The 18,613-nt window shown below is 33.3% G+C and overlaps 1 protein-coding gene across 4 annotated transcripts in view; it reads right to left on the bottom strand.

Annotated features, from left to right (window-relative positions):
* Nucleotides 1-16,553, bottom strand: part of LOC108914058 (inter-alpha-trypsin inhibitor heavy chain H3-like) — a 31,258-nt gene extending 14,705 nt beyond the window's left edge. For 2 of the 4 annotated variants that reach the window (XM_023455969.1, XM_023455972.1), the window contains exons 1-11: nucleotides 12,712-12,826; nucleotides 9,832-10,690; nucleotides 8,120-8,246; nucleotides 8,015-8,052; nucleotides 7,717-7,959; nucleotides 7,457-7,660; nucleotides 7,125-7,394; nucleotides 6,784-7,074; nucleotides 6,476-6,724; nucleotides 3,449-3,740; nucleotides 3,047-3,328 (exon numbers count right to left, since the gene is read on the bottom strand). In XM_023455969.1, coding sequence (XP_023311737.1) covers nucleotides 3,047-3,328; nucleotides 3,449-3,740; nucleotides 6,476-6,724; nucleotides 6,784-7,074; nucleotides 7,125-7,394; nucleotides 7,457-7,660; nucleotides 7,717-7,959; nucleotides 8,015-8,052; nucleotides 8,120-8,246; nucleotides 9,832-10,656 — 2,821 coding nt within the window. In that variant the 5' untranslated portion in view covers nucleotides 10,657-10,690; nucleotides 12,712-12,826. Of the gene's footprint in view, nucleotides 1-3,046; nucleotides 3,329-3,448; nucleotides 3,741-6,475; nucleotides 6,725-6,783; nucleotides 7,075-7,124; nucleotides 7,395-7,456; nucleotides 7,661-7,716; nucleotides 7,960-8,014; nucleotides 8,053-8,119; nucleotides 8,247-9,831; nucleotides 10,691-12,711; nucleotides 12,827-14,354; nucleotides 14,470-16,468 lie in introns of those variants that run through there. The other 2 variants (XM_023455971.1, XM_023455970.1) reach the window with 2 other exon arrangements.
* Nucleotides 16,554-18,613: the final 2,060 nt, after the last annotated feature.

Below are 18,613 nucleotides of genomic sequence, written 5' to 3'. Positions count from 1 at the left end.
GCTGCTTACCTCAACTTTCTGCAGAACACACTGTATGAGTTTTTGGAAGACATTCCTTTGAATCAGAGGCAACAAATGTGGTTCCAGCATGATGATGCTCCAGCTCATTTTTCCATGGCCATTAGAGAGCATGTACACCAAACTTTTCCACATAGATGGGTAGGAAGGGCCGGACCTGTGTTATGGCCTCCAAGATAGCCTGATCTGAACCCTCTAGATTTCTTTGTTTGGAGATATTTGAAGACATGGTATGGTAGGCCTGCTCTGATATTAATCGATTGTTGTCGACCAGAAAACCCAAGGTAATTTGGACAATAAATATGATTTTTATAGTTGGTATGATTTACAAAGTTAAACTTGGATAGTATTTACTTGTGACACAAAATTCAGTACTTAAATTTAGCCATGTGCACTGAAGAGATTTATGTTAAACAAAACGTGGCTTTAATAGCGATGTGATATATTTTTCATTAAAATCATTGTTTCAATAACGTAATCTCCCGAATTTGATGATACATTTATATTTAAAACGAATCAAACCATATTTTTATTACTGTTACTAATAACAAATGTAATTTCCTTCAGCATTACTTTGGGTTCGGTAATACCAAAGCCGAGCGCAGGAAGAAGGCGAATATACTTAATATTTTTATGTACTTTCCATAAATGGAATTGGAAATGTAATTTCATCTTTCCTCTTTATTGAAAAGTTACGATCGGCGGAATTGGATTTTGTCAATCTTACATTCTTATTGCACGCTTCCCGAATAGGTCGGCTCAACTAACTAATGCTCATATTTTTAAGCTCATTCTAGAGAATCCGCTACCGCCAAAACGTTGTTTGTGCTCCGTATGCTTTTATTCTCAATGTGGGACGTGAGAATTTTATTTACTAGTCCGTATGTGGGGAATTATAGTTACTCGTATTTTATAAGAAAACTTTGTGTAGAATAGATAAAAAGGCTCGTTTATATTAATAAATTCATTTGAAATAATATACAGGTCAACCAAATCCTTTGAGTCCTGAGGGTAGAATGCGCAATGGCAAAGAAGTCAAGGTCACTAGAGAATAAGGTTAATAATAATAATAATAATAATAATAATAATAATAATAATAATAATAATAATACACAACTCAAACGGAAAATATTTCAAGCTTTTTCAGGTATTTCCCCTTTTGTAAATTCTTTTTATTCTTAAAGATTTTCGTGCAATGAATAATAAAAGTCATCGCAACCCATTTTACATCCAAACCTAATTTTACGAACACGAAAAATTTGTTAATAAAAACGAAATAGTCTTGGGGACTATAACAATTTGTAATCTAATGTTCTTTAATGAAAATATTTAGAAATTACCACCATTTTTAATAACACAACTGTCTCCCATTCTGTATACTGTGACTATCAAATTTGAATCTTTATGATCATTCTTATTTGAAGAAAGTTCATTTAGATTAATTCAATAAGGTACTACAGTTCATAATGTTGCAGTATAAGAAAAAGCCGAAAAGTACACTATTGATTTTTTTTGTAATGGTTACATTTCCAAAAATTTTCGTGAAAGAATATAATATAAAGTAGGTACATGGGTAATTGATTAAATTTTTAAAAACGAATTTTGTAAATTTGGTCTCGGATTCGTGATCAGTGACCCCGAAAACCCCCGTAAACCAAATTTGGCGCGAATGACTAATTTTTTTAAAATTTGCACGGCCATCTTGGATCCGCCATCTTGAATTTTGCAAAATTGACTTCGGATTCGTGATCAGCGACCCCGAAAACCACCGTATACCAAATATGTCGCGAATCTGTTATTTTTTTTAAATTTGTGATATTTGACCTTAATTGATCCGTTTTTTAGGTTAGAAAAAGAACCATCAATTCTGACCGCGGATTCACGTTCGGCGAGTCTTAACCATATAAATGAACATTTGAATATACAAAAATTTTTTGGATTTTTCCTAGCACTTTTTCGTGAATTTTTGCTATTTTTTACCTGTTTTTTGAGGTTAGGAAATTCCTGTGATGTGATAGCTCAATTCTGAGACTGGATTCGTGATGAGGAGGCAAAAATACTATGGATAACATATGTCGCATGAAAAGTACAGACAACTTTTTTTTGTGTGTGGTTGGTTATCTGATAATCATATTAGTCATGTATTTGAAATTATTTCTGTTTGCTATTCTTTAAAAACTGTCACGAGAACATAAAAATTAGTGAAACATTTTGAGAAAGCCAACCGAAATCATTTTATTAATTGTTCTGTTTCAGTTGCAAAATACCAAACCATAGAAATTCAACTAATTATAATTCTGATTCGTGGTAATGTCCCGTGGATATACAATAAATTTAAAGTACTTGGTACTTGTAGAATACTGAATGACAGTACCGATATTTGTCTTTCAAGGCACATTTGATGATATTTTTTATATAATATTCTTGAAAATGGAAGAAAACTGCAAATATCTGAGAAAATCGAAACTGTAACCCCAACAATGCTTATATCGGTGATTAGAGAATTTGATTTTCTATGGTGCAAAAAATATAGGATGTTACATGTTATTTGTACATTTCAATATATTAAACTCACTTAGAGTTAAACTTAATTTGGCATCATATTTTGCCCCTTATTAAACCCAATTACTTGAATTATTTGGGGATTATGATAGAGATGATTGAATTCATATCACGCACCCCACAGTCTTTAATAAAGCATTAGTTGTCTAAGGACTTGTCTGTGCTTTAAGATACTAATAACGATGTCTAAATAGACCAAAAGGTGTCAGAGGAGGATTCATTTTTAGCCCGCACACTGGAAATCTAACCTAACCTAACTCATATGCCTTTTTTATATTAGTTCTCTATTTAAATGGAAAAACGCAATTTCGACATTTTATTTTTTTCTGAGATTATTTTATTCATGAAAATTATAATCTTTTATAGTTCTTCAGTTCTTACTGTGAAAAGGAACACATTTAAAAAAATATTAAAAACTATGATCGTCAGAAAGTCTGTGATAGTGTGATAACTAGTAGACACTTACCGATATATGAAAAACGATTTTCAACGACAGGAGCAGTTTCGTTCGGCTTTACCACCACCAGAGACGTTACGTCTGTCACAAAATTGTATTTAAGCGCCAAATTAACGGCCTTTCTTATTAACTCTCCAGGATTTGCCGAGGAATCCCTTTCATCCAACAACTGTTTCACGGTGAGGTAGGCCCAGAGTCTTTCCAGGGACGTTGCCGGATTTTCCATGGCTGAGCTTATTACCACCGCACCGTGGGATCCGCAACAATGGATGGTAGTCGGAAATATTTGTTCTACAACCCAGGAGAGACTTTTTATACATAACAAAGCTAAAGAAGTTGCGATATTCAGCACCACGCGTGCGTGATCGTTAATATTGATAGATATTATTTTCTTACAAATTGGGTACTTACCTCCACATCTTCCCGCAACAACAAATTCAGAGCCCTTAAAATAAATGGGGAACCAAGTCCTCGTGACTTCCGCCACTTCCGCATCGTACTGGAACTTGATGTCGTGCAAGAGCGGGGAAGATATCTGCTTGTAGAATTCCTGCAGCTGCAAAGAGGCGTCGGCGGCTTCGTATATGTGCCTCGAAAAACCCAAATTTTTTAAAGATAACTTTCTCAGGAAGTTTTTATCTGCGTCATTTCCAAAAGAGAGAGAGAATATAGGCGCCTTGATATCCACGTTCAAACGCGTTACCTAAAAATTTGACAAACGTCATATGACATTAGAGAGATATTGGAGCGACAACTTGCATTAGTGCATGCGGTATTTAGACAACTAAGCATGCGCAATTGCATACAGCTGTCGCGCTGCCGTAATAACGATAACGCCTGGTGTAATTTACGAATGTATAGCGTTATGCTTTACCGTTTCGCTAAAGTGCTTCGAGGGGTGATGTCGGAAAAGCCGACGACGATTAGGCACATATAATATGTTAGACAAAACCAATCAAGGTCATCAATATCAAACAACTATCCTTGGATGTTCAATAACTCATATTTTCAAGACAAATTAGCGCACAAATAACGCTGCGCTATTAACAGCGTACGTGCGGTATNAATTGGAATTCAATATGGCGTCGAGGGCAAACATTTGTTTGATTCATATAAACTTATGTGTGTTTTGTTAAGAGTTTGCGTTTTTCTGTTGGCTTGGCTTTGTTTTTTTGAACTTTGACTGTATAATGAGTGTTTCGTGGATTGTAGTTAGGTGTCTTTGTTATTACCAATCAATATGCAGAGTGATTATTTAAAGAAGCTAATATAAGTATATTAATTAATGTAACGTTGGCATTATAATGAAAAATACATAAATTAAGGAATTGGAATGTATTGATATCATTGTAAAAATTCTTGATAGTACCTAACAAATTTTTCTTGATTTTTAAAAAGTGTAATTCCATTCTATTTTCGCTTGTATTTTCTAGTAATTTTCTTCTTTTATATGGCCATGTTCGGCGCCGTTTTCTCGATAAATCATTTAAATGAGGAAAATATTTAGAATTCACTTCGTCAGATAAACAATGAAAGCTAACTTGGTCTCGATTTCCACGACTTCGACAACCCACTACTTTGCATGTTACCGGCATTAGTAATACATATCGTTGCGACACATTTCAATAAAAGACAAGTTGAACACTTCCTTAAATAAAATACATGAATAATTCCTTACAAAAAACTCGGATTAAATGCTTTTAACTAAAAACTTCTGGACTGACTTCAATGCATTCTCAATGTAAACATAACTTGTTTGCCATCAGCGCCATATTGCTTAAAAATTTGACAGGTCGTTGGATTGCCTAATATCTCTCTCAAAGAATTAAGAATATTTACTATACATTTAAATTGTATTGACCTCTCATTTTGAATGCGGTAACAAACATGATAATGAAATCATCTGATAAATGGTTTTACAACTACAGAACTGTTAAAAACATAAAGAAGTTTTAGTTTTAAAGAAATTAAAGGATAATATAAAAATTGGGAATCAATTTTTCTGCAGCTAATGATAAAAATTACTTAATATTTTAATGATACGTACAAATTTAACATTTACTTTATTAGTTGAAAATATGTACCTATTTGAATTTTTGTCCTAACACACATTTCCATATCTCCTACTGAAATATGGTACATGGGTTTTCCAATATCTCATTCATCGCTTACAATATTCGGATAAAAACTTCGTTTTTGATACAGAGCCTTCATAAATGTTTACAGGCCACGCGACCGCCGAACTTAGGTAACTAACATTGCAAGGCTCTGGTACTGGTAGCGACAAATCTCTAAATCTTGTCGGCGTCGCCAATATTAAAAATTATTCGTTTACAATGAACAATGTCAAACGGTTACGTCTGCGCACTAGATAAAGCGATCATTGCGATCGCAGATTGGTTGAATAGAGTCTCCTGAAAAATTACACCAATCACAACCGGTGTAACAGAATGTTGCGTTTTAATGTAATATTGATCTTACTATTTTAATAATTTTTAATTTTACCGAAATTTAATTGTCAACGTGAAGGAGATAATATTACTGTTCCAAACAAAATTAAGGTCACTTAGCTTGTAATCATTTGTCCCATAGCCCAGCCGACTATATTCATTCGTCACAGCAGGTATGTAACAAATACAACTGGACCTGAACTACGTCAAACTCATTGAATGTAATGCAAGACAATAGAATAAGAAAACGTTATATTCATCTTTTGTTGATAGAATTGATATTTCATGTGGATTGTTATTAATTTCTTAATAAGTCTCAAACGTCCCAGCTAAGTAGAGACGATTAATCAAATTGCAACACACATATAACAATTTTTTCTTAAAATATTAGCTTCGTTCCTAGTGCATCAGAAACAGTTTCCAAAGTCCAAGACGCAATCGAGTCAGCACGACAGATGGAGCCATTTGCGCTCCGCGTACAGAGAAATAATGATTTTATAAAAAGAATGACATTATAAGGGGATGATGTTAGAGAGAAATAGCAATTTGTTAGAAAGACATAAAAGATGTTGGAAAAAGAGAGAATATGTATCACGCTATGTATTTTCGATAAAACACGAAAACTGCACGGAAATTCTAAAACACTGACAAAACGGATGTACACCAGCTATTCATAGAATAAATGTCATATGATATCCATAAACTGATAAACTGATAAACAGATACAGAAACGTTATTTCTAGTTTGGAGGACGAAAACAAATCGATTCTCGAAACGTCAACTAAATGAAGTGAAGGTCTGCCTTTTTCAATGCACGACTTTTGGCTAGGAATTTTCATAAAAATAACCCTTGACTCTTATTTCTTGACTCCTAATTTCATTAATTTTTTTTTTCACATGTGGCAAAGTACCCAAATCAAAAGCGAAAAACTAAAACCGCGGACCCATATAGCAAGCAGACACTGAAATATAAAATGAAGTGACTTACTAGTTCAGTAATATGCTCTGTTGAATTAATACCGACGTTAGGTTCTCCATCGGTTAGAAATACTATAATGGGTTGAAGTTTCAGATCTCTGGCTTTATTATTCTGTTGTCCTGTTTTCACTAGATACAAAGCCGTTTCCAAACCGCCAATCATGAAGGTGCTACTGGTGGCTGTAATATTTTGAACAACCTCCTTTGCTTTTTTTATAATATCGTCACTAACGACTCGCGGATCTGCCAATATACATTTCTAAAATAAAAATTAAACGGTTACATATGAATAAGTCAAAATTAAAACTATATAATTACTTGTAAAGAGGCAAAAGGATCATTGAAATCTGTTATTTTATGTGCAGGTACGGTAGCTGATCGTTTCGAGTCGACATCCCAAATGATAACGTCACTGTTAAATTCGATAATACTCAGCATGTCTTCTTTGTGTAAATCGCTCAAAATATTCACCATAGCGTCTTTCAACTGTTTAATTTTCCGTCCCTGCATGCTCCCGCTAGTGTCCAACACAAAAATAACATGCTTGGGTAACGGATCTAGGTCGTTCGTGGCAAAGAAGTGAACGAAATAACCATCTTGAAGCAGTACCTAAAAGGAAACAGTACATTTTTTATTTAGCGTACATGTTTCGGTCATACTTCTCCGTTGAGGGGTTCCCTTTCTACGTCGTACTGTACGACGAACTGACCTGACAAGCCATCGTTTGTTTTATTTCCCAAAAAGTGAGTCATTTTTCTTTGCCTTGCCGCGTTAGGATGGAACTTGATGGAAGCCGTTCTTTGATTTATTATTTTAATATCCGACAGAGGATCGAGAATTTGATCGTACTCCGACGTATTCATGTCATTTCCTGATATCAGAGGTGGCGTTTTTACAAATTTCAGGGGTCGACTCTCGTTAATGCGAACCTAGAAAATTTTATCGTAATTACGCGAATTTAAAATATTACTGGAACTAATTAGTCTGTTACCTCAACATTTAAATCATCCACGATTTGCCCAGGACAAATATTCAGCACCAGTTCGTATTGATCGTGGACCCTTTGGAGCATTTCTTCGTAAGTTAAAGAAAATACCACCACAGAATCGGGCTCTAGATTTACAGACACTGTAAATTCCTTAGAATCTCTCGTTTTTGCTTCGACGAGCCCCGCACTATGCCCACCTGCCACTGCCTGTAATAATTTTTTTATTGTACCACAAAGAAAATGGAAAAAAAATAGATACGTACTTCGTTATAAATATTTTTTGCTTCCTTCTTTTCTTTTATGTATGATTTGTAACTTTTGCCCTCGATTTCCATGACAAAGTCCGTAATGAAAGCCATATCGGTTAGAATGACTTTAAAGTCTGCATCTGCCGCTTTCTTGTTGGTGTTTTTCACCCTCCATACCACCTTAGTCTTCGCAAAACGGTTGGTGATTTCGGAAGATATATTTGCTTCGTAAATAATTAATCCACCCTTGGGAGGCACCTGATAAATTATTTATAATAATTTCACATAATTTATCGATACGACTTAATATTACCTCCTCATCGGAAGCTGTGGTTACAGTCGATACCATTCCTGAAAATAATTTGTATGTTTTATAGATACCTAACACCACCTAATATTTAGATTTGAAGTTCTTTACCTGCAGCAGCTTCGGCTCCTTCTTCATTTATTTCTAAATACACTTTCTGTTGGATTTCATCGCAAGTGAGCTCCTCACCGTCAATCACGTCACTCAGGTTGGCATGAAATACATCATCTAACCCCATCTGATGTAAAATGAAATCACATAAAAATTCACATGAATTTTCATCCCTTCATCTGTTTAACATACAAAGTATTAAAAGTGTTTCATAAATTTGAAGGGCTGGCAATTATAAAAAACCAGAAAAATTTCATAATTTTTCATAATCCAAAAGTGAAGGAAATTCCAAAAAAAATAGATGATCTAAATTTAGAGGTAGTAGAAACTTCCTCTAGATCCACTATGAAAATAGGTGAGCACAGAAACCCTCTCTATAATTGGACTAGTGGGCCGCTGGCGCTGTATAGATTGAAGATTACAATAATTACACAGACCCACAAAAAAAAAGTTGAAGATACCAGAGACCAGACCCACCTATCCTTATGTATTTTGACGCGCTGTAACCGAATCCGGAGTCATTGTGCTCCATCACCCTCTAGTTTTTTTTTAAATCGCGAAAAACTACCCCCAAAACACGGAAAATCTTCAAATTTTCGCTTGGCATCAGGTCCGAAGGTTGAGATAAACGTGAGAACCAGCACAATAAGACTATTTTATATGTAGTTTCAACTTTTTTTTTGTGGGTCTGTGTTATTCTTAATTTTGTCACACCATCTATAAAAAATACTATTGAACGACCCCGCAGACAATACACCACGTCCAATGTATAAGACATCTCCCGCCAAACCACGAGGAAGCTCTGATTGCCGCCAGCACGCTTGAGATGCACCAGACGATGCTAACGCGTAAGCGACATAGCGCTACACCCCTCCGATCGCGCGGAAGGGCGACAAATCAGCCACTTTTTAAAATTTTCCCGCCTAGCCGCCAGGATGAGATAATGGCGCCAAAAATCCTTGTTACATCAGACGATGACTACGACGTCGCATCCGGTGCTCAACATATCCCAGAGGCCGCCAATAGCCTCTGTATCTCGATATTGATTCTACATATAATTGTGTGCCGTTATCTGTGTCTTGGTCAAAACTTTCACATTGAAAAAAATTGGATGAACGACTTCGGTCGATAGCCATTTGGATTGTTTTAAAGTACATCTATTATTATTATTAATAGACACGAAAGTTGCAGCACCTTATGGTGTAATTAAAAAGTTTATTTCTATTTTGGTATTAATGGAATTTCTCAAACTCGTGTTAAAAATTATGTGTAAAGTTCTTCAGTGTAGAAGTAAAATTGATATGTTTTTGAAAAGGTAGTTTTGCCGGTGATTTTGCCGGGTATTTTCTATAATAACTTGTCGATTTTCAACAAAATATACTAAATAATTCTAATATAATATAATAAATAGGAAAAAATACCACTAGATACAACAATAACATTGGCCTGCCTCTTATTAGGTCGTTCAACTCGCGACAATTTTTAGATGAACTTGAAATTAGATTACATTAGACTTGTCTGTACTAGTTTTCTAAAATAATTGTAAAGCTGTAAAAATTGTGGCGGAATAAAAGTCACCTTATTCACTACATGCAATATAACAGGATTTTCATATCACATTAGGCTTTAGTCATGTATTTATTTTTCCTGAATTTGTTTAAAATTTAAATTGGTGTTTTATTAATCGAGATTCAATAGTATAAGTTTCTTACCTTACTCAGATATTGCTTCAATTCTAAATTTTCATACATTTTAAACTTCGGAAGTGAAACATGCACCTCCTGTTTAGTCATATTCCTTATGAATTGTGTAATATTATAGTCAAAAAAAATTTTCTGTATAAATTCATTAATATTTGTACCTTTCCCGGGCAAAAGGACTACAAGGCTTACAGTATTACCCTCAAATGGTAATTTTAAAATTTTTGCGTCGAGGGGTGCATAATTCTCAAAATAAAAATTTCCTTTCTTCCTCATCATTTGAACCTGCACCACGTTTTGTTCGTTCAAGTAAAACGGTGCGGGCAACGTATCTTCCGTGGAAAATGGTTCAGTCCAGTTACTTTTAAAGCGTGTGGCATTTAAAAACGTAAAATTCACATCATCTCTCAAACTGATAAATGGTATAATTTTCTGATGGGTCATATCACAGATCCAAGTGTTTATAACCGTGGTAAAATCCAAGAAGTTTACTTCACTAGCAAATTTATCCCTGAGGCGGTTTCTGAAAACTTCCTGAACTTGGTTCGACTTCAAGAAGGACGCATTAGCAATCACAAAATTATTAATATTGCTAAAAACATCGAACATGTCTTTGTAATGTGTAGATGCGGTATTAACTTCGAGGTGCAATGCTCTATTGAAAATATCTTTGTTGTAAAACCAGGAATCCTGAGAAAGGAGAGTCAGAAATGTGTGGATGCCGAAAGGCGAAAATAAACTATTGTCATTGTGTTTCCTCAACTCTTTGTGCAAGTGCTTTGAAAACCTGTCGATGGCGCTAGTGAAAACGTTGATATATCTTTCAATTTCAGCCATATTCCTGTTTTTGATTGCGAGGAACTTGATTTATCTGCAATATAAAAAAATTACATATATCTACGTGGCGAAAATACCTGAAGTTACTTTAACAAAAATCCCAGAAATGCGAAGCCACTGAATATTTTGAAAATACTATCACTACTTCTAAACTCTATACAGGGTGTCCTGAAATTCATGCAACAAAATTTAGTCATAGATTCTTAAGACAAATTTAGAGGACACGTATTTTTTCTTTTTGCCTACTGGCCCCTTCTTTCGGAGTTACAGCCCCCTGAAATCTGCCCCTAAGAAGTATTTTTTATATCTCAAAACCATGTTATACGAGAATCACTAAATTTGGTACACAGGGGTTTTATGACATGTGAAATCTCGCAGTGCTACGTTTTTTTGGCGAGAAACCCCCTTAAGACACTTTTTCGTGAGCCCTCTTCTCTTTGGAACAAAAAAAATTTGGTCGCAAATTAGATTTTTTTTAAATTATTAGTTAGCTAGAAAGCCATTGAATTTAGAAACTTTTTTGTCTCTTGATATTTGTTTGAGGAAAATGGCGAATAACGATATGCATTCGATCACATTTTGACATTTTTCTCGAAAACATTGCGTTTTACGAAAAAAGTATAAAGAGACAAAATGTTTCTAAATTTAATGGTTTTCTAGTGTACTGATAATTTTTAAGAAATTTAAATATGCGACCAAATTTTTTTGGCTTCAAAGACAAGGGAGTCACGAAAAATTGTCTTAAGGGGGCTCCCCGCTAATAAACGTAGCACCATCAGATTCCACATGTCATGAAACCCCTGTGTACCAAATTTAGTGATTCTCGTACAACAGGGTTCTGAGATAAAAAAAAGGTTATTCTTAGGGGCGGACTTCAGGCGGCTGTAACTCCGAAAGAGGGGGCCACTTGGCAAAAATAAAAAATACGGGTCCCCTAAATTTGTCTTAAGAGACTGTGACTAAATTTTGTTGCATGAATTTCGGGACACAATGTATAGTGGTTACAAGAAAAAATATGGATCGAAGCATTTTATGACAAAATGAAACAATAAAAATACTTAGTAGAACTATAGAAAACGTCAAGATTAAATAAAAGAAGAGAAAATACGCTAATGATAATAGCTATGACATATCAACAAGATCTCACCCGCCTATAAGCTATTTTTCCGAGCATGCGCATTAGGAATAATACGACTAAAGTTAAATTTTTACTTTATTTAAATTTAGGAATATTCTTTTATATCGTTTTTGTAAGTTTTAAACGCCATTCATTTGAAGTTGTTCATTTTTATATTATTTATGTAAATACTAAATAGTACACAAGGGTCAGATTCAGTCTGTACAATTTCAACTATGACAATTTGTTGCGGGTTGCCTAAATACGTGAGGTCACACTAAAAGAGTCTATTGTCAAGATGACATCTCAATTATGTGAAAACCGTGACTAATTTGACTAGGATTTTTCGTCTTAGTTCATACGAATATTGCTCGTGACGCAATGGAAAATATACAGTGATTTTAGTATAACTAATGTTTCCTAACTCAGAAGATGATCTCTTAAATAAAAGAGACCAGAACGCACGCCCCTGTGAAGTGATTAAATTTTAGTTTACACTAAAACATGCCCCGTAGGTCTGTCTCTAGGCAGTCTAAACGTTCAAAGTTTGAGATACAGGAAACATTCCATTAGGTACTAAGATATTAAAAAAAACGAACAAAAAATTAAACTGGCGAATTTTGGAAAAGAGAAGTTATATGAACTTTTTTCAGATTACTTGGTAAGATTACTTACCGTTTTCCTTTCATTTTATACATTAATTATATAATTACAGTGTTGTGTTTGACAATAATAGGCTTTTCCGAGGACCTTTTGAATGACCCGATAAATATTATTGGATCATGCGGTCTGAGATTTGGGACTTCAGCTTGTCCAACTGTATAATACCTAGGTACTTATACGATATAATTTTGAACAGTAACAAGAGGAGCAGGGCACACGATACATATGCGGTGGAGTATGTTATTGCTATTCTCTGATACACAGTAAAAACTTACCTAGGATTTATTCGAAATTGATTTAAAGAGATCGTGATATTCTTAAGAACTGGCGTACTAACTAATCACTCCAGATTCTGTATGATTGTACTGGACTGTATTACAACAAATATATACAAACACAAACAGGTTACTGACTAGTAACAGTTCTAAGGATTGTTTTTAGTTATTTTTAGAGCTGCGTCGCATAAAAATTGTTTTGTATGAAAAGAGATGGGTATTGTAACATAATAACACGCATATTCCTACGTTTTTTGACTAGCGGACCATCATAAAGAATAGAGGTGACCAAGCGACGTTGATGTAACAACTTAGTCGGGCAACTCTAGAAGCGGACGTTCTACGCGAAATAGGGAAGGTCAGGAAAACCATTAGCGATTTGGCGATTCCTATTTCCTATCCTGTTGTTTTGGTCTCTAATAGCACTGTATCGGGTACAGAAAATATTCATTTTTTTACATGAACTATTAACAAATATAATAAATACTCTTACTTATAATTAATGTAAAATAAACAATATTTCAAACACTGCGTAAGCATGTAAAGAGTTAGGTAGGTACTAACAATAAGTACAATCCCAATCCCACTAAACATTTTTCAGTTTCTAACATGTTCCAGAAACGTTTCCATTTTTCTCGAAACGTTTCATAAAAAATCCATGCAACGTTCTGGTATTATTCTAAAAACCCAAGATGTCCTCCCCAAAATACGTTTCCAATGAAACGTTTAAAAAAAATTGGTTTCAGTAACATTCTTTTTATGTTCCATTTATGCATTCGATATTTTTGTTTTACGTTTCAGTATATTTTCAGAAATGTTTGAGTAACATAATAATTCTATTACCATATTGTTCTCATAATGCTCTCAACTTTAGATAATTTCCCACTAAACACGAAACGTAAATGAAACGTTGCAAATGAAATGTTTTACTAAACATTTGAAACATTAACTAGAAACGTTTCTGTTTCACTACAGAAATGTAGCACTTGAAAACTTATTTAGTGAAACATAGCCGAAAGGTTACAATTGAAGAGAGTTTGAAACATTACTCGAAACATTCCCTTTCGATCTCGGAAACATAACAGACGAACAACCCTTTGCTATTTTTGCTTATCTTATGGAATATTCGGCATTAGTTAAATTTTGCTCTCAATCCCCAATCCCTCTCAAGCGTTAGTTCATTTGCCTTTGTTATACAAAGACATAATTAGAAAAAAAAAAGTGGTAGCATATTTATAACACAAGTCTNTATACCCAGAGAACACTCAAGACATACGAAAACCTTTTTTCTTAACATTCCTAGAACGAATCTTACTTTAAAATCACCTTTATATGTAATGTGTTGTAACTTTAATAAATTATGCCACTTGTGTGACATTCATTTTGATAATTTTGAACGTATATTGGTTGTTGCTAAACAATTACTAAGTCAGGAACGTGTCTTTTGATGATATGTGGATTATCTTCGTATTTTTTTTTGTATACCTATTTGTTTCGTAATTAATGTACTAAGTTTGTATTGTATCTGTATTTAGATTAAGTAACTCTTTATAATTTTTAGAAGTAAAATAAAATTGCTCTGTAAATGGGGTAACTGTTGAGCTATTATTATTATTATTCTCTGATACACAGTCAAAACTTACCTAGGATTTATTCGAAATTGATTTAAAGAGATCGTGATATTCTTAAGAACTGGCGTACTAACTAATCACTCCAGATTCTGTATGATTGTACTGGACTGTATTACAACAAATATATACAAACACAAACAGGTTACTGACTAGTAACAGTTCTAAGGATTGTTTTTAGTTATTTTTAGAGCTGCGTCGCATAAAAATTGTTTTGTATGAAAAGAGATGGGTATTGTAACATAATAACACGCATATTCCTACGTTTTTTGACTAGCGGACCATCATAAAGAATAGAGGTGACCAAGCGACGTTGATGTAACAACTTAGTCGGGCAACTCTAGAAGCGGACGTTCTACGCGAAATAGGGAAGGTCAGGAAAACCATTAGCGATTTGGCGATTCCTATTTCCTATCCTGTTGTTTTGGTCTCTAATAGCACTGTATCGGGTACAGAAAATATTCATTTTTTTACATGAACTATTAACAAATATAATAAATACTCTTACTTATAATTAATGTAAAATAAACAATATTTCAAACACTGCGTAAGCATGTAAAGAGTTAGGTAGGTACTAACAATAAGTACAATCCCACTAAACATTTTTCAGTTTCTAACATGTTCCAGAAACGTTTCCATTTTTCTCGAAACGTTTAATAAAAAATCCATGCAACGTTCTGGTATTATTCTATAATACGTTTCCAATGAAACGTTTAAAAAAAATTGGTTTCAGTAACATTCTTTTTATGTTCCATTTATGCACTCGATATTTTTGTTTTACGTTTCAGTATATTTTCAGAAATGTTTGAGTAACATAATAATTCTATTACCATATTGTTCTCATAAATGCTCTCAACTTTAGATAATTTTCATTTCAAAAGCGTTTTTGAAATAGTATAAATAATGCAAGTAATTTTTTAAATATTTCTAATGCTCTTTTGCGATATTTTTATTTGTATTGTGAATAACTTAATTCGAACTCCAGACAACTTTTTCTGATTTTTTAAAAAATTTAAAAAAAAGTTTACATTGTATTTTAAAAAAAAATTATATGCTCTTCTAGTTTGGGGATGCGGCAACTTTTACCAAGAATTTCTTTCTTTTTGAGAAGCGACTGAAAAAAGTTTCTATAAAATTGATCTTTAAAAGTATTTATACATATTAAATGTATACCTACTTAACTCACAAGAAATACATTAATATTTTCGAGATTATACAATATTGCGCCAGCAAAAATGTTTACCGACAATATTAGTAATAGTGGTTCGCACAACAGTCAGAAACCACCAGCAAGTGTCCCACGCATGCTCACTTAGTTAAAAACGTCCGTACAACAAAATCCGAAACTATTATTGATTAAAAGATTGGTGTTCTCAGAACTACGAGTATATTGTCTTAAACCTCGTGAATTTCCTTGAATTTGAAACAAAAACAGCTACTACCAACTTCGCATAATCATAGTAAATTATTAGTAAATAAAGGCAAATTGAAAATGAACACATTTCCTTGAATAAGTTGAGATTAGTTATTTTTTTAATTAGATAACATGAACAAAAATTGTAATCGTATAATTTGCCAGTTCACGTATCACACTGTAAAAAACGTATTAAAAATAAATATGTAAACAAATAACTTAACTTCAATATTTTTGTTGATACTTCTAAACTTCACGAAAAAATTTACAAAAATTACGTTCTAATTTGTGAGGAATCTCATCAATAAATTCATGAGTTATTAGACAGCAGATCTGATGTAGGTAGGTAGGTACCTATTACACTTGCCATCTTCATGAAACGACTTCATGAATTAATCCATGAAGAAATTCACAATGTAAAACAGGTATACAAAACAATAGCGATAATAGTATCAAGTAAACGGTTCTATGCGCTGAGTAACAAATAGACTGTAATCACTGTATTAACAACGCATTCAAGTGCAACTCATATTATAAAAAGAAACTCATACATTAAACGTATGTATTATTATAAAATAATTAAATTCGTATCACCAAGAATGAAACGCAATTTGGCAGAAATCTTATGCTAATTATTATAATTATAATCTTTACAATCGGCCATAAGTTTCCTTACATTTAATACCTATTTTTAAAATAGACAATAAAACGTTACTTATCGTTCGTTGTTTTCAAACAGTTAAACGGCACAGAATAACCCACTTTAAACCTACTTTTCTTTCAGATAAATACATCACAAACAAAATACCTATACCTAATTCTAGATTTGTTTTGGTTCCGACAGAGAACGGTTCTAGACTCGGTTCTAGGACGGTTCAAATTAGTTGACCATTCCATTTTACAAGAACATCTAAACCAAAACATTCTGACAATACACTTGGGTAATAACTATTTCGCTGTCCACAAACAGAGCCAAAACAAGCCTCTAAAAACAATTCTTAGAACTATTCAAAATTACCTATCTCACAAATTCGTGATAAATAATAATAGTCCGGTAAAAGCACAATAAAAAAAAAGTTAGTTTAATTAAAAATATTGTGATTCTTTAAATTAATTTCAAATTAATTATTATTCTATCCTCAACATCTATTAGTTAAGAACATAAGAAGTACTGTTTTCTTGTGAAATGGAGTTCAAGATGTTGAGTTTTTTATAGTTTTACTTTTATTTCTTTTAATAAAATGCACCTTTTCATTAACTCTTATTGCCTGTCAACTAACTCACAGAGTACAGAACACATACATCATAGAACAAAAAACTAAAGAACGGAACAGTAATACCAACTTATCAAATGATAATTATAACATGAATCGATATAATCTAACACAAGAAGCCACAAAATTCTTCAAAAAAATCCTGGTTTTCTTAAACCCAGTTGATTCCGTCGCTTATTATTACTAACACTAACACTACCACTTTTACACTCATTTACTGCACACACTCTTCCTTTTTTGTTAATCCTTTTTTAATAAAGTTTTTACATAAGGTATTTACGAATACGTTAAACGTTAAAATCACGTGACTGAATACCGTATTGACAAATAGCGTGTACTGAATGCTTCCNTTTTTACATAAGGTATTTACGAATACGTTAAACGTTGAAATCACGTGACTGAATACCGTATTGACAAATAGCGTGTACTGAATGCTTTCAGTTTTTGCATATCCTGTCGTTTATCCGCAATGGTAAAGCGTGTCCTAACCTCAATTCTGACGGTTATGCTTTCATTTGACACTTGTGCGGTAAACGGCAGTCGGCAAGTGAAAGAAAAATGGATGGATTATTATTCCTACACAAAATTACCATCCTAAATGTACGGTAAGCTAATACCGTAATCTGAGCTGGATGTCGGAATACCGCAACGATAAACTCCAACTTTAACTGTCGCACATGCGCACTGCCCTCCTACGTGAATTTATCGTTTACGGTATTCTTAAAACCGATATGCAAAAACTCCCTAAGTCCCTAATACATTTTTAAAGAAAAATTGTAATATTTATTTTGATTTCTAGGTTAGTATATTTGTATTCACTTTAAAATAAAACTGTTTGCTTACTTCACTCGTATTTATCATACTTACACTACTAACGACGCTAGTGTCGCTAGTGGTAAAAACTACGCAATTTGTATGATTAAGATGACATATGACAAATAATCAGAGATGGATGTGGTTATGGAGTGTAGACAAGGAGTGAAGGCTCTTATGATATGCGCATACAAATTCGGATTCCATTTTATGACCCAAATTAAAGTTTAAGGAGCTGCTATTGTAGCGCTGATGCAGTGGAGAGTCTAGTGTAGAAGAACACGTCAGGAGCAGTTCCAAGATAATATAAAATTATTTAATATATATATTTTTCAATTCCCATCGATATTTTTGTGGGTGTCTTAAAACAGTAATAGAACAACATCTAAGCTTCTAAGAACATGAGAGAAACAAATAGAACACATTCTGGGAATATTATGAAACAAATAAGTAAATAAATGTATAAACAAAGTATGTGCACTAGGATCATTTTCGATGTGATATTACAGTTGTTATTATTGTAATTTTTACAATCTATTTTTATCTCGGATATAATGAACAATTTCTCAAAGAAAATAATTAAAACTAGAGGGCGGTGCCACGGTGTTTTGTTTAAGTTTGTCCTTGTCTATCGCATTCTATTCATAACCGTGCCTATTTCTTTTTTGCTGGGGACATAAATAGTGCATTAAAATATATTAATATGCATACTTGTATATATATTTATAAAGACGGATTTTATATATTACCTACCATTTAATTTGACGTAATGA

The sequence above is a fragment of the Anoplophora glabripennis genome, unplaced genomic scaffold (assembly GCF_000390285.2).
Source record: "Anoplophora glabripennis isolate ALB-LARVAE unplaced genomic scaffold, Agla_2.0 scaffold1018, whole genome shotgun sequence".
Lineage (NCBI taxonomy): Eukaryota > Metazoa > Arthropoda > Insecta > Coleoptera > Cerambycidae > Anoplophora > Anoplophora glabripennis.
The sequence above is the reverse complement of the archived record's forward strand: the minus strand, read 5'-3'. Positions and strand labels throughout refer to the sequence as shown.